General features: G+C 41.2%; 2 protein-coding genes across 4 annotated transcripts in view; both read left to right on the top strand.

Annotated features, from left to right (window-relative positions):
* The first annotated feature begins 1,340 nt into the window (after nt 1-1,340).
* LOC128864129 (vacuolar fusion protein MON1 homolog A) lies at nt 1,341-3,829 on the top strand. Its single transcript, XM_054103647.1, has 4 exons — nt 1,341-2,159; nt 2,220-2,371; nt 2,449-2,650; nt 2,709-3,829. The coding sequence occupies exons 1-4, from the start codon at nt 1,534-1,536 to the stop codon at nt 3,346-3,348; spliced, it is 1,620 nt and encodes a 539-aa protein (XP_053959622.1). The 5' UTR covers nt 1,341-1,533; the 3' UTR covers nt 3,349-3,829.
* Nucleotides 3,830-8,237: 4,408 nt separating this feature from the next.
* Nucleotides 8,238-26,580, top strand: part of LOC128865430 (uncharacterized) — a 146,963-nt gene continuing 128,620 nt past the window's right edge. For 2 of the 3 annotated variants that reach the window (XM_054105806.1, XM_054105807.1), the window contains exon 1: nt 8,238-9,825. The gene's annotated coding sequence lies outside the window, so the exon portion shown is untranslated. The remainder of the gene's footprint in view (nt 9,826-26,580) is intronic. The other variant, XM_054105805.1, reaches the window with a different exon arrangement.

Below are 26,580 nucleotides of genomic sequence, written 5' to 3' on the forward strand. Positions count from 1 at the left end.
CGCACAAACGGAGCGCAGAAAAATTTAAGATATCCAGTAAAAACAAATAAATACGATTTTTGGTAATTATCAAACAGATATGGTATTACCGATGCGGTACAAAACGCTCTTTCATGGTTGCATAAAAAATAATTGAATTTCATCGAAAATCGTATCAAAATGTTATGCATTTTTATATATTTCTCAATATGCTTGAGCAAAATGATTTTCGGCAACATTTTGACGTTTACTACTTTAGCACCTTCTGCTTCGGATATATTCTACAACCCACTAACATGTAAAGCGGAGAACGTTCGTCAAAAGTTTCTTAAATATTTCAATGAAGAATGCAATCTGGTTAAATAATAAATAATTTGTTGTTTTTTTTATTTACATATTCATATAAATTTTTGTACTTGAATAAAACAAATTAAACTTCATATATAAATAATTAACTTGAGTATGTAGAAATGGCGAATATCGCATACGATGGAACGATGAGCTGTATGAGCTTCACGACGACATAGACATAGCGCAGCGAATAAAGATCCAGCGGCTACGTTGGCTGGGTCATGTCATCCGAATAGATACAAACGCTCCGGCTTTGAAAGTATTCGATGCGGTACCAGCTGGTATTAGTAGAGGAAGAGGAAGGCCTCCTCTGCGTTGGAAAGATCAGGGGGAGAAGGACTTGGCTTCACTTGGTGTTTCCAACTGGGGCCGGTTAGCACGAGAAAGAAACGACTGGCGCGCTTTGTTAAACTCGGCCAAAATCGCGTAAGCGGTTATCGCGCCAATTAAGAAGAAGAAGATCTAGAAATGGGGGGAAAATTTAAAATTTAACATAAACATGTCCCAAAACGTTTTTAAATTAAACCTACTTTACTAGCAAAAATAGTCCTGCATTTCCCATGCAGCGTTCGGATGTTTGTCATCGTTGATTTCTTCCGCTTGATTGAAAACCAAAACATAACTCAGAACTTTCTCCCACAAACAAGAAAACAAATGACACAACTGCCAAAAGCTGCTTTAAGATTGGAAACACGAATTAGAAGCACAAAGCGTGTCGTCAGTACGGAAGAAAAATTCCCTTCTTCGCGTTCCCACGACAGTCGGTTCTACATTACCGGAATGGCCCGGATTTATATCCGGCCAAGGACTATCACTTCGCAGCACCCATATATGTATGTATGTTTATGCTGCTACAACAACGAAAGCAAATTCCCTTCTCTCTTCCGCTGCTGTCCGTCTCCGGGGAACAAAATGTTTCCTTTCCAATTATTTCCCTGTGTAAATGGGCACTAAGAGCAACTTTATCGTAACCGTTTTGACAGATGGTTGGAAGAAAAAGTGAGGGGAAAATTAGTTTTACGATAAGGAAGCAAAACAAACTTGTCAAATTATTGAAGATCAATTTGTAAATATAAGTTTGGAAGAAATATTATGTAAAATCCAAGATAGTTGCATTGGTGTATAATAAAATAAAGTATTCTGGCTCGCAGTAAATTTGAGGGGACTGACGTAATTGGAAATTTTGAGACGAAGTAAACAAACATGGACACTGTAGAAACACCCACAAATTACTCGGACACAGCGTCCATGCAATCGAACTCTGAGTACTCGGATGCGGAATGTGAACCACATTTAGATGACAGCGACTATTTCCACGACACAGAGCGCGAAGAAAGCGGGATAGGCCATAGCGTTATTAGTGAGATTCGTGAAGGATTGACAGTTAATGGTGTAAATGGTAGCATCAGCATTAACTCTAGTGCACATGGCGATGTTCAAAAGTCGATATCAGCTGAATCTCTACCAATAAGCAATAGCACCAGCACAGTATCCGGTGAAATGGTAAATTCATCTACTACCGTTGATGAAAGTACTGAAGTTCTGGATGACTATATGCATGATAGTATATGGCTTGGACAAAAGAAGCACATATTTATACTAAGCGAAGCAGGCAAACCCATATATTCACTCCATGGCAATGAAGACAAATTGGCGACACTATTCGGAGTCATACAGGCGCTGGTCAGCTTTGTGCAACATGGCCAAGACGCTATTACGTCTATACATGCGCGGGGTATAAAGTTTGTATTCCTAACGCGTAATACGCTTACACTCGTGGCTGCATCGCGCACAAATATGAGTGTGCCACAGCTGCAACACCAACTGAGGTGAGTTGAAAATTACTAAAGCTAATTTAGAAATATAAAAAATTGGCGTTAATATTTTAGCGACGTCTATAACCAAATTCTGTCAACTCTTACTTATAAGCATGTCACGCGCATATTTGAAACGCGTAAAAATTTTGACTTGCGTCGTTCGCTCGCCGGAAGTGAGCGGTTGATCTATCATCTTCTTGCAAATGATAGCAGTAATAAGCGCGGTAAGTTCAAATCAAATTACTTAAAACAAATATAAAGAATGAGCAATACTAACATTATCGCACTTTTTAAATGATAGTTACCAACAATGTATTCACTTTCTTAACGAACTCGATACGCGTAATGCCATTATCTTCCACCGTGCGTTCGAGTATCGTTAGCGCCATACAAAGTAATTGCTCAAAAATTAAGGATTTAGTATTTGCCGTGCTCATAGCAAATAATAAACTAATATCGCTAGTGCGAATGAAAAAATATTCTATACATCCTGCGGACTTAAGGTAAGGAAAACATAATACTTATTTCATTTATTATTCCAATTTTTATATTCACATTTAGACTTGTCTTCAATCTTATCGAGTGTTCAGAGTCATTCAAGACATCGGAAAATTGGACACCTATTTGCTTGCCGAAATTCGACATGAATGGTTATTTGTATGCGCATGTTTCGTATCTCACGGACGATTGCCAGGCGTGCCTTTTGCTACTTTCCGTCGATCCCAACGTGTTTTTCACACTATCTGACGCGAAGAGGCGTATAACAGACAAACTGCGAAGCTCAAAATGTCTTGAAGCGATAAGCAAAGAAATAGATAAACCTTCTAATGGTGGTTTAAATTTGACAACTATGGGCATTCCCGAACTTCGACACTTCCTTTATAAACCAAAATCTGCCGCACAATTACTCTGTTCAGAGTTGGTACCACCATATTCAACACTTAAAGAATTCGAACGCTTGGAAGGTATATACTGTGATTTACTGCATCGCGTACATAACAGCTCACGGCCACTGAAGCTGATTTATGAAGTGCACGACCGTGAAGTGGTGTTGGCTTGGGTGACGGCGGCATACGAGTTGTATGCCGTCTTCGAACCGTTGGTAGATAAATGTGCGGTCATAAAAAACGTTGACAAATTAATTAAGTGGATTGAAAAGGAATACCATGTATTTTTCATACGAAACCATCCAACTTTCTGAGACTGGTGGATATTCCGCGAAATACCAAGCGCTGAAATATAGAGGATGATGATGGGACTATTAGGATAAGAAACGACGAATAAGTGAATTCACTTGTGTGCAAACTATTGAAGAATTCTGTATAAAATATAGCGGTTAATGCAGCTGTGCACGTTGTGTAAATTTGTAAGTATTATTGGCAAGTAAAAAAGTAAGTTAAAGTAATTAAAATGAAAAAAATAAAAAAAAAACACTGCACGGCTTTAATGCGAAGTGCAAATTCTTTAGTGATATTTGCATATACACCTTTTGCATTACATATATTTTTAGTTGATACATAAATAGTTAAATGACGTTGATTGTTAGGTACGTAATGAAAAATATAAAAGAGTATAAATAAAATGGCCTAGAGCAAGCTTTTAAACAAAACTAGACTAAGAAACATTTGCGAATGTTTACAATAAAGAAAAAATTAAAAATTATTGATTAAAATAAATACAAATGCCGAGTAAATAATTTGAAAAACCGCATTTGTAATTAAAGTTTTTGCTATTACAATACAGAATTCTAACACATTCTCTACTCAGATTCTACGCATAATCATCGATGTGGTTACCAACTCTTATATATAATTTCTCAAGAGACCCGCGTTACGCCGGCATTATTATTCCCCGGATATTAAATGAAAATGAGGTTTGCACTTCGACGGTCTTTTGTGCTCTCTACTCATCGCTGTACCTCAACCTCGGGCTGAATGTATATTAGGCCGGGTCGATTTGTGGGGAGGCAAAAAAATCGCCCATTGCTCTGTGAAAATCATATTCTAGGGATCAAAATAAGAAACTTTGCCGAAGGAACCATACCTCTAAAACGAACTCTGATGTCCCCCAATTTGGGGGATTTTCACAGAGCAATGAGCGATTTTTAAATCGACCCGCCCTAATGTATATGCTTTTTTTCTCCCCGCATCCGGCCGAGAGTCTCATCATTTTTCACGCTTTAGCATCACATTCAAGGAGAAGGTGAGCCGCAGTTGTTGTTGTTGTAGCAGTAACTTTGCCTTATCAGTGTAGTGTAATCACCGGTCGTCTTCGTCGACAGGTTGGGTGCATAGGGAGAGGGGTGTTAGATGAGTGGGTTTGATTCTGGATAAGTAAGAGTTTAACCTGAAACAGTATCCAGAACGTAGTTGAGCCAAGGTTACGCGGGACTTTCGGGGAAGTTGGAGCTCTTCGTCTACAATGGGTAGTGATGGGACTCCGATTACGGCATTCAAGGGTCGAGAGCTTAAGAAAGTGGTAAGAGTCTCCCGATGAACGTTCCCATGACAGCCGGTTCTACGTTACCGGAATGACTCGGGGTTTTCCCGACCAAGGGCTGTCGCCCCAGTAAACTAGCCCTGTCTAGAGTGAACAGTATATCACCCCACCCCTTACGTCACAGGAGCAACTCCTCGCAGCAACCTTGCTCCAAATACTTCTCCTCAGGGCTGGAATTGAATCCAACCCTGGGCCAGAGGTATTCCATTGTTGCATATGCTGTAAACGGCTCCACTCGAACTTAACCTCGGTTAGGTGCAAAAAGTGCGGATGGAGCCATCTTAAGACCTGTTCAGGCCTTACACAACAGGCCACCACAACTCACACCTCCACGGTAAAGAGCCTATCGGAGCAACATAACTCCCCCGACTTAACCCATCCCCTTTCATCGTGCTCCAACCCCAGTGCGGGGACAAATCAGCAGCTCTTGGCCCCCCGCACAGTCTGTTCCGTGTATCAGATCGTAATACCTCGGAATCTGGCATCAGCCAAATGCAATTCTTGCAATGGTTGGTGCCATTTTCGGAGATGTTCCGGCCTGCGCACCACCCGTGAGTGGACTACTGACTACGTTGCCCCATGCTGCAGAGCTCTGCACCCGTAACCGCCACCCGTGGCGTCCCTCACGCCCCGAGTTACAGCGACCTTATCTAGAAGCTTCAAGCTTCTACTATTCAACTGCAACGGACTCACGAGCAAGGTAGACGAGATAGTTGACTTCATGAGCCGACACAGTTTCAAAATAGCTGCGGTCCAGGAAACCAAGCTGCACGCTAGGTCCTCTCTGATCACCTGATCGCGAGCGAGACACTGGTGGTGGCCTAGCGTTTATAGTCCACCACACAGTGCAGTATCGTCTCATTGATGAAGGGATCGACCGCAGGGACAGCACGTTAGAATGTCAAGGCATAGCTGTCCGGATAGGCGATTCCGAGCTCGAAATTTTTAATTTTTATATACCCCCTGACACCTGCTGCCCGGCAGGATATCACCCTGATATAGATGCGCTCATCAGAGGTCTAAACCGATTGGTTGTAGGTGACTTCAATGCGCATCACGATCTTTGGCATTCAAGCCTGCCAAACGATCGTAGGGGACGGCAATTGGCAGAGCAAATAGACGATTCGACATTCAGCGCTGTGAACGACGAAGCTCCCACCTAGTGGGCAATTGCAGCAGCTCGCCTGACCTAACAATAGCTAGCGCGGGTCTGATAAATAGCATAACGTGGCGACCTATGCTATCGCTTGCATCAGACCACTTGCCCATTATCGTCCCGATTGACAGACCTGCCGACTTTGTTTCCGCGAACCACCGGCCCTATTTTAATGGTAGATCTACACAAGCGGACTAAATGGGTTGAGCACTTGAAGACCTGTAAGCCTTCGTCCACTGCGAATCACTGGTTCCAGGCGACCAGGCAGGCACAGCATAGTTTAGAACGGGCCGGCCTATTGCCTTAAATGTCGATATCAACATTTCTTTGTCTTTGCCACATATGCTGCCAATAAGCGGCTTGAGGACCTTGCTGCGATTCTGGACTTTAGTGGCAATAGCGGTGGTATGCGCTGAGAAGGAGAAACTGTTAAAGGTAACTCCAAATATTCTGGGGTTGTTTACAGTCGGAATTGGTGTGTCATCGATTTTTAGCTTAAGTTGTAGTCCTCCTTTGTCCAGGTGGTAAAGAGGGTCGCCGTGGATTTTGTGGCGGAAAGTTGTAGGTTCCTTGCAGTGAGGAAGCGAGAAGAGGGAGTCTGCGAGGGAGACTTCAAGAGTCTTCACTACTGGGTTAAGGAGAGTTATCGGAGGATAAGAATCCCAGGCTTCTGTAGTGGGACCACTCTCCTGATTTCCACTTGTCAGGAATAATGATAGTGGCCATAGACATATTGAAGACCCTTGTGAGGTATTCGACTTCCAATGGACCCAGCCTTTTCAACATCAGCATGTTTAGTTCGTCAGGACCAATGGTTCTATTTGTAGCGTGAGCCCTGATGTTGTTCCACAAATAGAGGGATCTACAGTTTTAAGCCGACTCCGAACGGCAAATATTGTTTAGGAGCAGCAATACACTCGGAGTTTTGCCATTGCCTGCCGAGGGGCGACCGCTATTAGAAAAAACGTTTACTTCATTTTGGTGTTTCGCCGAGATTCGAACTTACGTTATCTCTGTGAATTCCGAATGGTAGTCACGCACCAACCCATTCGGTTACGGCGGCCGGTACGGTACGTATGTAAGTAACGGGTGGTTTTTTAGCTATTATCTTTTTAAACAGTGGGTTTAAACAGCTTACGCACGTTTCGTGTTTTGTTTCACTGTCAAACATCTTCAGATTAGTCTATAATTTAACCATGAATCGTCTTATCATTGATTTTTATTATAAAAATGCGTGTTCTGTTAAGAAAGTTTATCATGCGCTTCTTCCATTTTATGGTCAGTTTAATCGACCCACTGAAGCGGCTATTCGAGCTATTGAGAACCAAATTTACATTATTGAACATCAAACCACCAATACGCTTACGTAGAGTGCGAACTGAAGAAAATATCGCAGCTGTATCGGCCAGTCTTAATGATGATCATCAATTATCGATTCGTCGCCGTTCGCAGTAATTGGGCCTCTGTTACTCAACAACGTGGAAAATTTTGCGAAAGGATTTAGGTGTGAAGCCTTTCAAAATACAGCCTTTCAGACAAGCCTGCTTCAATTAACGCATTGGAAGACAACATTAAAGCATTTATATGTGAGATAACGGCCGAAACATTGGAAAGAGTATGCCAAAATTAGACTAAGCGGATGGACCATTTGAAGCGCAGTCGCGGTGAACATTTGCATGAAATAATCTTCGAGCATTAAATTATATGGACTGTACTATCGATTTATATAAAATTTTCATGAATTTTTCTGAATTTTTCGTGTGTTTTTTTGAAAAACTTTTCTATAGATCTTATAAAATCACCCTTTATGTATATTTTATGTATTTTGGGTTTTAATCTGATATTTATCGTTATTACGATTTTAAACCTTGTTTTCAGATATTTAAATAATGATGAAAGGAGAATTTTATATTAATATTTTCTTTTATTATTATAATTACGAATGGATGTTAAAACATCGAAAATTAAAATAGAGAGTGAAGTCGAAAAATTACTAATACAAAAAGCATTAAGAATTTGTACGCACTACTTAAGTTTGATAAAAATGAGTTTTAAGCATTGCCCGATTGATGAAGTGAACGAGGTAAGTACTTAAATACGTGAGCACACTCCTGTATGTATAGAATACAAGTAACATACTAATTTCTAAATTTAATATTATTCCCCAAATTTTCCGGACACCTCCATATATTTGCTTGCCACATTGAGGCAACTGCCAAGTACTAAAAACAAAAAGCTTTACACCTCTTCGAAACTTTACCAGTCGCTATCAAAACATCCCTTTTACCTCACTTTACCTTCGCTTTCTTTTCTTAAGAGGGTTGTATGAAATTCGAAAGCCCAAACACTCGTTGCTTTGCTTTCCACAGCTGGAAAGGCACAAAATTCTGTAGTGACATTAGTACTGTCTCAGTTGAGTTAAGGATATACGCGCGTGCGGTCATAGCTGGTATTTAAAATAGACGTTGCAGCAGTACAAATACAAAAGAAAATTAAATGAAAAGTAGTGTGTGTTAAATTTATGTGAAGTGAAATTTCACAAAATTTTAAAGAAATCTTAAAAAATATATATTTTCCATTGCTTACTGCAAAAATCCGAAATATGTTTATAGTTTGTTAGGAAGTGTGCATACTTATAGGCGTTGTACAAAATTCGAAACCTACAACTAGACGTAGGTAAAGTAAAGCAGAGGCTGAGCAGGGAGTGAACACTTTCGAAAAAGCAGTAAGAAGCAAAGTCAGAAAGCGTAAATTGTGCAAAATTAAGCTGAGCAAACGAAAAATTAATATTAAGCCAGATGAGGTGTAGAGCAAAATAACGTGTACTCCTTGCGTTTCTTGTATTCCAAATTCCTCTGTATCCATTCAGACATGTGGTAGTGGCGCACCACTACCGCTGCTCAGTACCCGCTTAGTCCACATTTCAAGTTGGTTATATTGCGTTGGTAGTCGTGACTTGTGCTCGTCCATTTTAATCCGTTATTCCAATATCAAAAAAGACACCACTAAGCTATCCGTGGGCGTGTGTAAAAATGTTGTGCCCGTAATTAACGCGTCTTCGTATTCGCAAAATTCTTGGAACCGTTTAGTACCAATACATTTCGAACTTTTTACGCTCATGGTTTCCGAATCACGAGTTGTGCCGCGCATCTCATCTATATCTTGGCGCTACGTGAGGTGCGGCGTCCGGTTCATGCTTGCTACCTTTTCGACTTTCCGCTTTAGCGCCGTCTTCGTTCACTACTAATTTATTACCCGCACTGTGGTGTGCTTTAGTTTTGCTGCTCGTGTTTTTGCTGTGAACTGTGACTTTTGCATACAGGCATACCTATATTTTGCATAACCAAAAGTGTAAGTGCTGCGTTTGCCATTGTTGCCACTAATTCGTTACTCTTTTAGCTTTTGCTTTCATTGTGCTTTTACGTGTGTCCTTTTTACCATTCTTCGTATATTCCCCCATTCGTTAGCGCGACCGAACTTGTTTTTTCGCCTCGCTTTTATGTGGAATTGAAGTCTGCAGCGTTAGTGAGTATACAACATCAAAATTCCTTCACAAACAGCTATGTAAGTGTGAGTTTATTTGTGCAGATGTGTGTGTGTGCATGTATGCGAGCAGAGCCCAAAGTAATACAACCGGATATAAGTGTGCGACAACCGGCTTTATTAGCCCATCGGATGTTGGCTTCAGGAAGTGTGAAAGATGCATAATCTCTTCTGCGTGTGAAACTTGCCAAATGTGTTTTAGTAATCGAAATGAAAAAGAAAATTAATTACATGAAAAAAATGTATTAAATTTTTATTATGTGCGCGTATCTTAAACACAGGATCCATTGAAAGGTTCAGAGTGGTAAAATAATATTGTTTTATTCAAAATCCATACAAGGTGTGAAAATTTAACTCAGCGATAATCGCTCTTTATGCTGATCGACTACATATATACTGCATACATATATTTATTGTTCGATACATGCAACAGCTGCACATGGAGCAGCGTGACAGCTGTTTATGAACCCAAAACGAAAGGTACGAAAGACATAAAATTAGTGTTCTACCACCAGTTACTTATATACACGCATATTTAAGTTAAAATAAAACTGTAAAGCTTTGCATCGATACACATTTTTGTAAACCCTTCATTAACAAAATTGTTCTTAACTAACCAATTACATTACAGCTCAAATTTTATCGCCTATGCAAAAATTTTAAAAACTTTTTTTAAATCACGGCTAATGTGCCCTTTAAACTGTGTGGTTAGGGTTAGGTTAGGTTAGATAGATAGATATATGAGGTTAGTACTTCGACCTCACGCTCTTTTGTGCCCTCTACTCATCACAGTACTCTTGTCCAAGCCCAGTTCCCTTATTAAGCTCAGGATAGAGGTGGTTTGGATTCAGCGTATGTGCCTTTCATCTGGCTGCAGTTGGCCAAGATGTCTCAACCTTCTCCGCGCTATAGCGCTGCATTCCAGGAGTAGGTGCATTAGGGTCCTCTGAGATTGGTCGCCGAAACGGCAAGAGTCCGTAGACTGAATCCCGATCATGTGCGGATGACTTCGCAGTCTGCAGTGGCCTGCGAGGATGCATTCTGAGATTATCCTTGGGAAGGATTATGAGTTGTTTAAACCTCTTTTGGTTGTACCTTCCCAGTAAGGTTAGGTTAGTCAGGTTACTTGTCTAAGACAAGACAGGCCCATTGTGATACCTGTATTTGATTTCTATCCCCTAACTAAATTGCTTAAACCACTTAGATATTTTCAGAAAGGTCCTTCAATGAGACATTTGCAAATTTTCGAGGTCTTAAAAGAAATAATCGCCAAGATATTTGGCACGGCTTCTTTGCAGTGCAAGACATTCACAGAGGGGTGTTGTGCCGACTCAATTTCTTCTTCATCTCCACAACTCTTGCAGAAGTCATTGTGAGGTACACCCGTTTTACTGGGTCGGGTGCCAATAATGCAGAGTTCCTTTATAATACCTGTAAGGATGCTGTTAGTTGATCTGTTGAACCCAAGCAGACATTTTGTCCTTTTAAGATTCAGGCCAGAGCGCTCTGGAGACCCTGCAGTTAGTAGATAGAGACCAACTTTTTTTGGTTTCTGCAGATTGTACAGTTCTTTTAGAGGAATGCTTATGTCCTTTATCACTCGCTGAAGGTCAAGCTCAGAGCCTCTCCTTGCACACTCATTCGCTCTTTCACTCCAGAGTGGCAACAACAAGATGTGATGTTGTGTGGTGGATAAGCGAAGGCGAGAGAAAATACGACTAGTTAAACATTCCCATGGCAGCCGGTTCTACGTTACCGGAATGACTCGGGTTTTTTCCGACCAAGGGCTGTCGCTCCAGTAAACTAGCCGTGTCTAGTGAACAGTATATCACCCTACCCCTTACGTCATATGAGCAACTCCTCGCAGCAGCCTTGCTCCAAATACTTCTCCTCAGGGCTGGTATTGAAACCAACCCTGGGCCAGAGGTACTCTATTGTTGCATATGCTATAAACGGCTCCACCCGAACTTCACCTCGGTTAGGTGCAATAAGTGCGGATGGAGCCACCTTAAGACCTGTTCAGGCCTTAAGACTCATAAGGAGTGGTCCACACGGTATGTGGCCCCGTGTTGCTCCCACCAGCAGGCGTCTGATGACTTAACGGCTACTACTCCTCCTGACAGGCCGGCACCACCAACCGCCACCACAACCCATACCTCCACGGTAAGGAGCCTATCGGAGCAACAAAACTCCCCCGACTTAGCCCATCCCGTTCCCTTCTGCTCCAACCCCAGTACGGGGGCAAACCAGCAACTTTTGGTCCCCGCACAGTCTGTTCCGTGTGTCAGACCGGAATACCTCGGAACTTGACATCATCAATGGCTGGTGCAATTTTCGGAGATGTTCCGGCCGGCGCATCACCCGTGAGTGGACAACTGAGGTCCGAGCCAAGCTCGCAATTTATAATGTATACATACCCCCTGTCACCTGCTGCCCGGCAGGATATCACCCTGATATAGGTGCGCTCATCAGAGGTGAAAATCGATTGGTTGTAGGTGACTTCAATGCGCATCACGATCTTTGGCATTCAAGCCTGTCAAGCGATCGTAGGGGACAGTAATTGGCAGAGCAAATAGACGATTCGACATTCAGCACTGTGGACGACGAAGCCCCCACCAGGGTAGTGGGCAATTGCAGCAGCTCGCCTGACCTAACAATAGCTAGCGCGTGTCTGATAAATAGCATAACGTGGCGACCTATGCTATCGCTTGCATCAGACCACTTGCCGATTATAGTCTCGATTGACAGACCTGCCGACTTTGTTTCCGCGAACCACCGGTCCTATTTTAACTTTAAAAAAGCTAATTGGGCCGGCTTCAGGGAATTCACCGAAGACACCTTCGCCGCTCTTCCCATCCCCACCGATGTGCGCGGAGGCGAACGCGCATTCCGCGAGGTGCTCACAGCTGCTGCGGCCTGCTTCATCCCAGCTGGAAGTTTCAAGGACATCCGTCCTCATTTCCCAGCCGAAGCAGCCAGCTTCGAAAATGAGCGTGACCACCTACGCCAGGTCGATCCTGGGGATCCCCGTAAAAGAGAACTGAATTTGGAGATCCGACGGCAACACAAGCGGGCCAAAAGGGTTGAGCACCTGAAGACCTGCAATTTCACCACTGGTGTGAGTAAGCTCTGGCCCACCGTAAGGTCCCTGTCGAACCCGACCCGAAGAGAATCCCAAGCTATTTTAGCCGATTTTTCACATTGCATCTTCCGGTCGACTGATTAAAGCGACCTGCCACCAGAAGGCTGCACAAACTGACGAACGGCAGTGCGCTACTTACTTTCTCCAGTGATGAGGTTCAGAGGGCCATCAACAAATCCAAATCATCTAAGCCATTGGCCCTGACGGACTGAACATACTAATACTGAAGCACCTGGGACCATTGGGAGTACGATTTCTCACAAGGGTTTTCAATCTGTCCCTGGCCGCTCTCATCATACCTGACAAGTGGAAAGCAGGGAGAGTGGTCCCACTACTGAAACCTGGGAAACTCGTCAACCAAGGGGAATCTTATCGTCCGATAACTCTCCTTTCCCCAGTAGTGAAAACACTTGAAGCCCTCCTACGCCCACTCTTCACGAAACACCTGGCCTCAGCCCAACATCAGTATGGTTTCCGACGAGTGCATAGCACCACATTACTCACCGCAGGCTTAACCAAAACTGCCCCAGAGAGAGGCGACTTTCGAAACAGTCAGCCATTCCCCGCTACTAGATGATATTTATCAGTCGACACTCCCGCCAGGGCTGAAGAGGTGGTCCGCAAACTACCTGAGCGGTCGTCACTCGTCAGTGATTTTTCGAGACAAAACATCAAAATAGAGGAAGATAAAGCAAGGTGTTCCACAGGTGTCCTTTCACCCTTCCTGTTCAACTTCTTCGAAACTCCCCCAGGCAACAGAAGAAGTCTCTCTGGTATCATACGCTGACGACTGCAAGATAATGGCGTCGGGCAATGACATTGATGGCCTGTGTTCCTAAGTGAACATCTACCTCAACGACCTTTCTCGCTTTTTCACTGCGAGAAATCTCCAACTTGCTCCCACTAAGTCCACGGCGACCCTCTTTAAAACCTCGACAAAGGAGGTCAAACTGCAACTCAAGGAAAAAGTCGATTACACACCAATTCCGACTGTTAACAATTCCAAAATTTTGGGTGTAACCTCCTTCTCAGCGCATACAACCGCTATTGCCACTAAAGTCCAAAATCGCAACAAGGTCCTCGAATCGCTTGCCGGCAGCCCTTGGGGCAAAGACAAAATTGTTGCTGTCGACGTTTAAGGCATTGGTCGGCCGGTTCTAAACTGTGCTACGCCTGTCTGGAATGGAGCACAACAAACTGCTCAACAAGCAGTTACTGTTAGGGTGCTACCGTAGGTTTCACCCTTGCAGACACCTGTTTGAGCCAGAGCTGCCTCCTAGGCACGTCAAGAGACACCAATTAAACCGACGAGATCCAAACGGACAAAAGTAAGAGGCATTTACTGGACCGGACAGTGTTTAGACAGACACTAAACGACATTCATCGGGAGACCGTTGCCAGCTTCATAAGCTCCCGACCACCGAATGCCGTAATCGAAGACCAACCACCACCCACAGCAGATGAAGAACTCCAGATTCCCGGTGAGACCAGCGCAACACTGGCACAATTACGTTCTGGATATTGTAGCAGGTTAAACTCCTACTTATCTAGAATAGACCTCGATATACCAAACATATGTCTGGCATATGAAGATACCCCGCACGACACTAACCATCTTTTCACACGCCCCTTAAAACCCATTCATCTAACACCCCTCTCCCTCTGGACCCAGCCCATCGAAATAGCATTGAGCGGAAAAATTGAGGAAAACGCAGAGCATATGATTGACGTTAAGTTCCAGTTTGTTTACATTTATTTATACATTTTTTCAAAGAAAATTTGGGTACTGTATTTGATGACGCAATACATGTATTCTTTTAAAGGCAAATTCATTGAACAGGTAGGCTGGAAAACTTAGTACATACCTACGCAACCAATACATACTGGTATGTATCTTCATATATGAATTTGATAATTCCACAATTTTCTACCGCCATTTTTCTTCTCACAAAAACCTGCTTCTTTGTTCCCATCGATTGCTATATATTTTATGTATAAGTATTTACATGTACATGTATATCATATCTACAATGGCTATGTTTTGGGGGCTGCCTTTCAATTTTACGCTTTACTGCGCCACAAATAGTTGATTGCCATTTCGTGTTGGAGTTTATTGGAATTTAATTGGCATTTCCACTTTACAATGCGCTTAAATACATACATATGCGCACATAAGGATGTATTAGCTCATACGTATAAGGATTGTAATTATGTATTTACATAAATACTCGTATACGAGTATAACCTTCATATACATATGTATGTACGTACGAATTAATACGTATGTGAGTGCCTGTCAAGTTGTGGTTAGTGTTTCGAAGAAAGAGGTGGAGGAAAATAAGAAAATCATAGAAAAGTTGTGTAGTGCCTATAGTGCCTGAGTCATGACGGAATGATTTATAACGATATAGGCAATTTTACAGCACTGCGGCGATCAATTGAATACTTTTGGAGCCACATATAAGATATGCCTCTACTTTTACTTGCCAAAGAATATTTTCAATAGAGATAAAGATGAAGTTTTAAGCTAAACAGAATCGAATTATAAGGGGAACTTGTATGGGAAGTGGAAGTGATACCAAGAAGTAAACATCCATCCAAAAGGTCGAGCTATGGGAACTTGCAAACACGTTATGGACGAATAATTCAACCACAACAAGCCGAAAGCTCATCGCCTCAACGCCATAGGGCTGTTCGGCTTTTCGCAATGGTAACGGTTACTCCTTTAAGTATTGAGGCAAAATTATGATTACTATGCCATTTATTTTAGTTAATATCCCCAAAAAAACTAATTTTCAGAAGAATTTCAGAAATGAGTTTGCCCAATTTTTCTTCATAGATGAAACAAGACATCTTGAAGAATTAGAATCTATATTTATTTTCTCATATTTTTTTTTTTTTGACAAGAATGACGCAAGTCCTTTGAACACATTAGTACTGTGAAAAATAAGAAACCGTGAGCTGTCAAAACTTAAGATCCTCATAAAACTTGTTGCTTTGAAAACTTTGTTAAGATATGCTTTTTCCCATCGCACACCACGGAATGTGGCACATAAATACAGATTTGTCCAGGCATTGTCGTTGTATGTAGCACTGATATACATGTGTACATACGTATTGGTCATGATGGAAAGAATAATGAGATGGCGCCTATCGAAGTACCGTTACTTTGCTCTCAGCAAATTTGAAAATGAGTGACGTCGTATTAGCACCAGTATGGCCAGATTACCATTTTCGTAACTTGATTTAGCATTATTTTGTTTTTATTTAGTCTCGGAGTTTTAATTCTTTCTTCATGACATTTTTCTAGCCTGTTCTAATTAAAAATTAAGGTTTATAATTTTGTAAAATATAAATTTTTTAAACATTAGTTCAATAATTCAATCAGTTTTAATTAGCTTTACTTTTTTTAAACATCTGGTCACATTGCTCGCGATTGCGATTGTTGGTATTCTTCTCCTTCCAGCAGTCAAATCTCTCTCTCACTACTGCAGTGTTGCCTAGCTTTGGATATAAAAACGCACTAAAATTCCAATTTAAAGAAAATAAAATACCGAACGCTTATTGAATTATTTAAAGAACTTTGTGTGCGTGACAAATTGTCTTTAAAGTGTGGATTTTTTTAAATATATGTTTTATGGTTATGTACAATTTAATTTATGAGTTTTTTGTTAAGAAAAACTCTTTTGTTAAGAGAAAGACTGTTTTGCTATATTTGAGGTTATGTAACAAGATAAGGTACTCTTTTTGTAAAAATGTGGTTATAGTTTCTTCAGTATTTTTTGGTATTTTGTTACTTATTTTTACTATGAATACACCTCTTGATGTCCTATGTCCCACTGAAGATTGAGGGCCGGAAGAACCGATTACACCATTATGGTTTTAATTCGCATTCAGCAAATTCAAACGCATTTTAAAATGTGCAAAAAGGTTTTCAATGTTAAGAAGAGTTGAGAAAAGAAGAATTAATATTCTTAAGAATGCATAACCTTAAAAGGAACCAAAAATTAAATTTGCACTTTCCAAATATCAAATTTTATAAGAATCAACAAATTTTCATTAGCACTAAAATCTTCTCAGAGTGACCTTTTTAACCTTAACATTTTTTTAACTTACAGTTTCTGTAGCTTTAAATTAAAAATAAGAACCAAACACTAAACTTAAAAAATGTCGTATTTTGATATATGTATATAAAATTTACTGCGAAGGGCAAATGGTTGGCAACACTACACAACTCGGCACGCACTCTCTGATGGACGCAATGTTATTTCTATCATTCTTGTCAATGATCAAAGCGGTTTTAAAACTTTCTCATTTTTTTTTGCTTTCTCACTTTTCTTTAGAGCTAGAGAGAGAGAAGAAATACAGGGTTATCGGGGAAGTCAATACCATAAAGCAATTTTTTTTGATGAAGTGAAATAGGAAACATTTAGTGAAAAATCGTAAATTATTATTGTAAAGCTTAGCAAGCAGCCATTTAAAAAATTAAAAAGTTAACATTCAATTAATGATTTTTATTAATTGGCATATCTTTTTACGTAAAAATAGCAAAAAAGTTGTACCCTTGGACTAATATTTACCCGGTGGGCTTGAACGTGTTTAGAAAAGCGGGCGTATGCAAAAAAAAAATTTTTTTAAATATCTCAAAAACGGTTAAGTTTCATGACATCATATCATATAACCAAATTAATCAGAAATTACCTAAAAATAATGCTCTTAAGTACCTAGGATCACTTTCTTGATGTCCTTGTTAGACTAAGCATCAAATAGAAGAAGAAGCTCGGCAAACATCCAAAATGGGTTAGGCGCCAGTTATATATATGTATATATATATATCATTTATTTATTTTTATATACAGGGTGCGCCATCTTTTATGTCGGTATGAAAACATTAAATAACTTTGAAAAAAAAAAAAAACTGATTTGTATAAGTGAGGTATATTTAGTTGGTTTGGTTATTTACAATTTATTAAAACTATTTTTTGAATACAATATCAATCAAGTGGCCACCTTTATTAGCAACCATAAGCTACGATCTTTTTCCTGCGTTTGTCATCACCTTGTCAAGCATTTCGGATTTTATAGCGTCCATTTCGGTTGTTTCGGTGTAAAGCGATCCATGGTTGAAATTATACTGAATTGACTTATCCAAAACATGTATGTTGAGGTCGCTCAGTTGGTAAATGACAAGTTATTCAGCGTTTACATACCGACATAACCCTGTATAAAAACTACAAATGACACATAGGTCCTTTGTTAGCTGTTTGGCCAAGTATTTCTTCCAATTTACGGCGTACGTCATGAGCCTCCGCCATCGAGCATGGGCAAATTGTTACAAGAAGCTATGGTATGACATAAAACACTTGGGGCGCTATTGCAAACACATTTTTTTATCATTCGCTATCTCATAGCGGTTACTAGTCCCGATACTAAGCAGATACAGGTCTCGAACACATCCATTATATTGGCTATGTCGACCAATATAAAAACTTCGAGCAGGGATGGTGAAGTAAAAATAGGTGTTGTACACGCTGTCAAACAAACAGAGATGCGACACGGCAAAAAAGTATGTAATTTGTTATGCACACACATTTATACTGAGTAATATATTATACTTGTGCGAGTATATAGGTATGTATATGTCACGTCGTAATTATAGTATAGTAGATCCAAGAGAATGGTTTAAAAATACGTGGTGCCTGCTATTTTTATAATTTGTAAATTACTCGACATTCATACTTGTATGTGCTTTTTTTTTACGAGGAGGAAGCATCGAAAGCCTAACCCCGTCAGTGTGGGACTTTAACCCGAACTAAACCTCCTACCGTCAAAGTACCGATCCCCCCGGTACAACCGTTAAGTATTCGTCGGGAGGCGGTTTGAGCACTAAGCTCAATGCCCTTTATTGTCCTGATGCAATACGTCGAAAGTAGCATCTGCTTGTTACCACCCACTGTTTAGGTCATCTGATGAGAGAGCCACCCCTGTCATAACAGTACTCCCCCACCCACCTTGTCTCTGTCCATACCACAGAAACGTAAGTTTCTATGTCTGGTATCGTCAGTTTACCTGCATCCAAATAAATTTATCTAGGTCCTACAGCACAACCATAAGTTACTAAATCTACTACTACAGGAAAAGTTACTACATCTACTACTATGGAATTTCAGCTATTGCTATGCTTTCGCTTTTTCGCCTTCTCTCCATTTGTCTCAAATCATTGAGTACGAACGCTGACAAATTTTTGATACCATCCCATACTTCTTTAGAGTGTAGCATATGTGGAACAACATTGTCCGGTGTTATTCTTTCTGCTACTTGGTTCTCCAACAACTCTCGTTCTTTACTATATCTTTGGCAGTAAAAGAAAATATGCTCCGCGTTTTCATTAGCCTTGGCACAAAAAGAGCATATAACTCCATCATCATGGCCATATTTATGGAGGTACTCTCTAAAACAACCATGTCCTGTCAGGAATTGCGTCATATAAAAGTCGACATTACCGTGTTTTCTATCAAACCATGCCTGCACATCACTAATGAGTCGGAGTGTCCATCTCCCTTTGGTTGTTATATCCCAGCGTCTTTGCCATTTAGATAGACTCTCGTATCTTATTTCTTTGCGCTCCTCAGCTATTAACGGCCTGCCAAGGCTTCGGCTCTTGTCATATATTCTCTTACTTTCCAGAGCCATTATATCTGGGGGCATTATGCCAGAGATTACCCCAAAAGCTTCATGGGATACAGTGCGAAAAGCGCTTGCGACTCTAATAGCGCTCAGTCGAAACAGAGATTTTGTACTCTTGCCGTATGTCTTGTATTTTAGCGCTTGTCCCCATACCGGTGCAGCATACATTACAATGGATTGGGTAACTTTTGCTAGTAGTAGCCTTCTGTGCTGGCTTGGCCCGCCTATGTTAGCCATTATTCGAGATAGCGCCGTGTTTACCCGTGCTGCTTTCTCACAAGCTTTTTCAATGTGCAGTGTGATGTTTTCAATTTTTTTCCTGCTTGTAATCAAAACTGCTTCAGTTTTTTGGCCCGCAAGCTGTAAGTTTGACGATGAAAGCCAGTTTTTTAGTTTGTGAACTGTCGCACTGCATATAGTCTTGATTTGATGAAGTTCCTTTGCAACTATTGCCAACGCAATATCATCCGCGTATCCGATTAATTGGGCTACTTTTGGTATAGGGATGCGGAGGATTCCATCGTAGAGCACATTCCACAACAGAGGGCCCAGCACAGAGCCTTGCGGTACTCCCCCAGTTACTCTATATTGCTTAACTCCTTCGTCTGTGTCATAGAGTAGTATTCTATCTGACAGGTAGCTTCTTATCAAACGCAATAGATATGGTGGCGTGTCCAGGTTCCCTAAAGCTTGCATAATGTGGGACCAGCATGCAGAGTTAAAAGCATTTTTTACGTCCAATGTTATGACGGCGCAATACTCCTTGGTACCATGCATCCATCTTGTTCCTTCAATGGCATTTTCCGCTATTGATGTAAGTTTTTTTATTGCATCAATTGTCGAGCGCCCCCTGCGGAAACCATATTGGTTGTCGGACAAGCCTTCTTTTTCAGTAACGTGCTGCTCCAAACGATCAACAATAAGCCGTTCTAAGATTTTGCCCATCGTATCAATCATACAGAGGGGTCGATACGAGCTTGGTTGACCCGGCGTCTTATTAGGTTTCGGCAAAAGGACAAGTCGTTGCTGTTTCCAGATTTTTGGGAAGACACCATCTCGAAAGCACTTTTGATATGTCTCCGTGAAGGGTTTTGCATCTTCTTTCAGTGCGAGTTTAAGAGCTCCGTTTGGTATTCCGTCTAGTCCTGGAGCTTTAGTGTTTCCAAAACGACCCAAGGCTGTATTTACCTCTGTTTCCGTAACAGTAGGTATATCTGTAATAAAAGATGCGTCTGCTGTTAAGCGGTATTCTTGCTCATCTTCTTGTCTTGGAAAAAGGGTTTCCACAACCTTTTTTGAGATAATAGGACAAGTCGGCGCTTTTCCTTTGCAACCACTGATCGTAGACATCACCAACTTATACGCTCCTCCCCACGGATTTTCATCAGCTTTGGCACAAAGTTCTTTGAAGCAGGAAGCCTTGCTTTTTTTAATCGCATTCTTGAGGCGCTTGCGTCTCATTTTGAAGATTTCCCGCAGCCTTTCATTTTCACTTGTTCCTCTGCTTCTTTGGTATTGACGTCTAGCTTTGTGGCAAGCGCCTCTGAGTTCAGCTATATCGCTGTTCCACCAGTATGCCGGTTTCCGTATATAGGTGTGTTTTTTCCTGATCATTGCAGCATCACAGGCTTTGGTCAAGCGTGTTACCAGTAGTTGAGATTGCTCATTCGCGTCGTTTATGTTAGTTGGATGAGCGTGTAGCATAAGCTTAAAAATCTCTTCGTCCATGGTTTCTATCTTCCACCCTTTTGTCCTGGCTTTTTTAGCAGGCTTGTTCTTTCCTTTACTTTGTTTCGGATGCATTATTTCGATCATTATGGCCAAGTGGTCGCTGTGGGTATAAATGTCGCAAATCTGCCATTTCGTCCTTAAAGCTAAAGATCTGCTTATAAAAGCTATGTCAATAACGGAGCCACAACCATTCTTCTCGAAAGTGTTTTTTCTTCCAGTGTTTAATAACACAACGTCAAGTAAGGAGAAGGCTTTGAGAAGTGCTTTCCCTCGTTGGTTTGTATACTTACTTCCCCATTCTAAGGCCCATGCATTGAAGTCTCCAGCTATTAAGTTTGGCGTTGTTGTCAGGGCTTCTCTGACCAGTTCGTCAAGAATCTTTTCAAATGCTGCTTGAGGTAGGCTTGGCGGTATATAACAGCTATATATATGTACACCAGAAATTTTTGCTCTAGTGTAGCTGGTTTTGTCTGCAATTTGCACCTCTTGGATAGTCTTATCTCCTAGGACCCATATGGCTGCCTTCCTTGTTGCATCCGACACCCACATTCCAGCGTCTGGCTTGTTGTATTGTTCACATATTACCGCCACGTCTGCGTGCTGTTCGTACATTGTTTGCGTTAGAAGCTCTTGCGCTTCCCTGCAGTGATTTAAATTTATTTGGATCACTCTCATTTTCTTTTTGTTTTACATGCTGTCTGGTAAATGGGGCAGTTTTTGCTACCCATTTGGTGCTTGAAGTTTGACCTTCCAGCTTTATTGCACACAATACAAAAAGGTTCCCTTTCACACGTTTTTGCGAAATGACCTTTCCCACCACATTTCATACAGCACTCACTCTTGTCTTCAGGATTTGTACATTTAGTTGCAGTATGTCCATATTCTAGGCATCTATAACACTTCGTAGGGTTCAGTTTTTCACGGATTCTGCAAACAACCCATCCAACCTTGATTTTTCCTGCGTTCAGTAAGTACCCTGCTTCTAGCGCTGGAAGGCGTATAGCGGCTGTATGGGTACCTGCATATGCCGTTCTTAAATTTTTAATTGCGCTTCCGCTGAAGTTACTGAGTTCCTTGACTTGTGAGCGAATGGCTTCGACTAGGTCATCCTTCGTGGTTATTTCGTCTAGATCCCGTATTTCTAGTGACTGCTCGTGTGTCAGCGCTTTTATTTCCGCCTGATCTCCCAGTAACTTTGCAATCCCTTCTTTGTATTCTCGGGCATGCCCTGTCTGTGCTCTTATAAGTTGCAGCAGTATCTCTCCTTTGGCTGTCTTTCTAATTCGAGACACGTTTTCACCAAGCTGCTGGAGACCATCATCTTTTTTGACCGCCCTCAATATGCCGCTATATGACATGTTGCCAGTTTTTGTGATAACTATGGCATCAGGTCTCGGAGTGGGATTCCTCTTCGTCTTGCTCTTATCTTTGCTCTTTCGCATCTTGTACTTGACTTTCACCCAGTTCTCGTCTCTTGGAGTTTCCACTCTCGCAGTTTTAGCTGGACTTTTATTCGTTTCACAGGGCGTACTAACGTCAGCTTTTCTGGCCAGTTCTTGCGATATTCTGCTCCTTTTTGGGGGCGTCTTTCGCCGTGTAGAGTTATCCTCACGTGGCCTCTTTGGTGTTGCTTCCACCATTTTTTTGGACACCATGTTCTGGCTAGCTTTCTTCCTTAGCTCTGCGTTTTCCACTTTAGCACATGCATGCAGCTTCGTAATAGTGCTAAGAAGGTCCCGCATGCTATTATTTATCGAGCGCTGAGGATGTCGCATCAATTCGGAGAGTTTGTTAATGCTCTCTCCTAGTTTAGCCAGGTAGTCCCGTTCAGCTTGGGCTGGTGTCTCTGCAGGTCTATTTTCGCTTAAGGCGGGTGGAGATGACCTTGATCTTTTATCACGCACCATAGGTGATGTCTTCTCTGGGGTTCATGCCAGCTTTGATGCCCGTTGGAAGGGATTTATAGCTGGGCTATCCATTTTCCTTGTAGTATTATCTGATACGTTAGCCAAGTGCACCACCATCGTATCATTGCAGTCGTTGGATATCGACGGCCGGGAGCCTGCTTGCTCACTCCTCAATACCGCCGGCACTGGGCTTTTTACACCCTACACCGTAACTTTAACATCTTTCTTATAACCATCCATGTTTTATTATTCAGGGATCCTACCCATATCATTTTAGACCTACTGACAGGTGCTCGTTCAGCCGCTCCTAACATGGAGGCAGACGCTGCCTAAGAAGCCGCTCAATTTGAGTCAGACGCTTTAGGATTTTATTTCTGGGCGACACTTATTTCTGGGCGGTATCGACTCGCCCCGTCACAGAGATTTCACCGAGCAGTATAGCCTTTTCAACTATGCCCTCCATTTCTGCCGCTTTTGGTCGGGGACTGCTTATTAAGTATTCGCAGCTAACCTACATATCTATAGGCCGTTCAGCTATCCGCCACCTTGCTGACCCCCACAGTAGCCTAAGCTCAGCCCTATGATATGTATGTGTGTATGTATGTATATGTATCCATATACCAGCATAATTTCATTCACTCAAGTAAAGTGTTTATTTATGTATGTATGTGTATCCTCTAATTTATTAATTTTTTTTTGTGAACGAAATTTTATGTCACGCCGTCTTTATGCGTACAACAGTTCGCATACTCGTATATACTCGTATTGTGTGTTGAGTGAACCTTTTGATTTTATCTTGAATTTTGTACACATGTCTTTTGGCGGTAGGCGCTACACATTTTCTATGTTAGCATGAAAGCGTCGTTTCCCAATACAATTACCGGATATGTATTTATATTTTCATTTACACTATTTCAGAATTTATACATACATACATACGTTTTTTCCAGCGGAAATGGTTTGATGGTCTTCCGTTGTACGGTGCAATTGTGTGCAAAATTGAAATAGCTCCCATCAACCTACACTCTCTCTGCAAGTAAATATGTTCAACGCATTTAGAGGACTTGTGTAAAAAGTATTCTGGGAAAAGTTTAAGGAAAATGTATGAATTTATTTCGTCTGAAGGTGATAGAAAACCTTAGAATTCTTCCAAGTATATTCATTGAGAGTCGAACACCTTTGCTATTCCATAACTTGAAGACTCGTTGTTGGACGTATTCTCGGAGGTGGAAAAAAGTTTGATTTGACTGAGTTGAGGCAGTAAGAGATTACGTGCGTTTTTAGGGACTGATCTTCCCGCACCCAGCGGGCTGCACCTACAGGCGCGTCAATAGAAATTTGTTTTCAATACTTTAATACATATATATACAAACCTGGTATATTCACATATAAATATGTATGTTAATATCATGTTGTATGTTCATATGCATGCCTGAGCATGCGAGAGAACCGTAACAGTGCTGATAATGACTTTTTGCTGTAACCCAATCTTATGTGTTTTTGTTTGTTCAATCCATTTATTGTTTATTGTGCGATCGCATGTGTGTTCGTTTTCTTTTAAGCGCTTTGCCAAAATTATTGCCATTTTATTATGGTCATTTGTTCGATTTGCTATTTTTTTGTTTGTTGGCAGTACATATTTATTTGTACTGGTTTATTGCAAATGGGATTTATAAATTTGATTTGATTTCTCTGCATTTATGTGAATTTTACCAGTTTGAAGAAAATAATTGTTTGTAAACAGAAATACATACTACTGGTACATACCACGTTCACATGGGAAGTTTTTTCACCTGAAAATAGCAAAAGCAAGCAAGTAGAATGTGTACTATTTTAACCCTCTTAGTTAAAAGTGCGACAAGACGCTTTTCACTAAATTTGAAATTACTTCGAAAAGAGAGTATTTATTTATTGACTGTGGTAACCTTACTTTTCATTACAGTATACAGCCAAAATAAACCAACAGCCAAAATATCCAATTCCTATGTAAAATTAAATTTTCATGACCACATGCCCTTATACTATTTTAGATGCCTGTTTATCAATTTAAAATCTCCGTAGTATCGGCGATCTTTTTGTCTTTGTCTTTAGTGTTTGATATTATTGTGGATTGTCCTTTCCTTCTAGATGCTTTCCATATTGGCTTTATAAGAAATCTGTATGCAGATAATGCACCCGCCATGAGAGCTATGATCGACTATAATACTATTTACAAATCTATTTAAATTGACTTTACTTTTTCCTTTTTAATTATGCCTATAAATAATTTGATTTATTATGCTTTGTTATATTTTTTTTTCTTACGGATTAAGATTATTCTTGTGTTATTTGTTAAAACATATGTATTACATCTGTATTGTGTGAAATGCTAAATTGCCAAGTATCCCCAAAATCTTGATGTATGGTTAAAAAACCGGCCTTGTGCACCCGGGTGTATAAAATATTTAAATATCAATCAATTTACTGCCAGATACTTGGACATTTGAACTAGTTTACGTGTTAATTAAGAAAATATGAGCTCCCTGTATAAGTACGTTTAATGTTATGTTCTTCTTCTTCTTAATTGGCGCTATAAACGCCCGCTTACGCGATTTTGGCCGAGTTTAACAAAGCGGGCCAGTCGTTTCTTTCTCGTGCTAACCGGCGCCAGTTGGACGCACCAAGTGAAGTCAAGTCCTTCTCCTCCTGATCTTTCCAACGCAAAGGAGGACTTCCTCTTCCTCTGCTACCACCCGCTGGTACAGCATCGAATACTTTCAGAGCCGGAGCGTTTGTATCCATTCGGACAACATGACCCAGCTAGCGTGGCCGCTGGATCTTTATTCGCTGCTCTATATCTATGTCGTCGTAAAGCTCATACAGCTCATACGTGCAAAGGTCCAAAATTCTTTCCCAGAATATTTCTCTCATACACTCCAAGCGTCGCTTCATCGGATGTAGTCATCGTCCACTCTTCTGCGCCATAGGACGGGCATGATGATAGCCTTGTAGAGTGTTAGTTTTGTTCGTCGAGAGAGGTCTTAACTTGGTCCAAAATAGCACTTGTTGGCAAGAGAGATTCTACGTTGGATTTCCAGGTTGACATTGTTATCGGTGTTCTTCCTTTTGTCCTCGTTCACCGCCAGACCCATTCGCTTTGCCTCTTTATCTAGTTTGGAGAAGGCAGAATTAACAGCGCGGTTGTTAAGGCCGATGATGTCAATATCATTGGCATACGCCAACAATTGTACGCTCTTATAAAAAATTGTGCCTGAGCGATTAAGTTCTGCGGCTCATGCAATGCTCTCCAACATCAGGTTAAAGAAGTCACTCGATAGCGAGTCACCCTGTCTGAAACCTCGTTTGGTATCAAACGGCTCGGAGAGGTCCTTCCCAATTCTGACGGTGCTGCTCGTATTGAGCAACGTCATCTTGCATAGCCGTATAAGAGGATGATTCCAGATGTAGAAGTCCACGCAAGGGGGGAAAATTACTGATCGCCATTCGTTTGGGAGAGGCCAGGACGATTCTTCTGCATATGGTTCAAGTAGCTCACAACGTCCGGGATTAGCCCACGTATCCTCTGGGTAGCTTCCGAACACCCGTTCGGGAGTGAGCTAACGTGAGAAGGCGAAGCATTGCAGGATAGCTGGTTGTGCGCTGGGTTTAGGACCCACCTCTTAAAAATGCCCCTCAATGAAAAGATTAAAAAAGCCTCGGATTACTTATATATACTATGTATAATTTGTTGTTGTTTGGCCGAGCTCCTTCTCCAATTTTGCTGTGCGT

This window comes from Anastrepha ludens, chromosome 5, assembly GCF_028408465.1.
Source record: "Anastrepha ludens isolate Willacy chromosome 5, idAnaLude1.1, whole genome shotgun sequence".
NCBI classification, from domain to species: domain Eukaryota; kingdom Metazoa; phylum Arthropoda; class Insecta; order Diptera; family Tephritidae; genus Anastrepha; species Anastrepha ludens.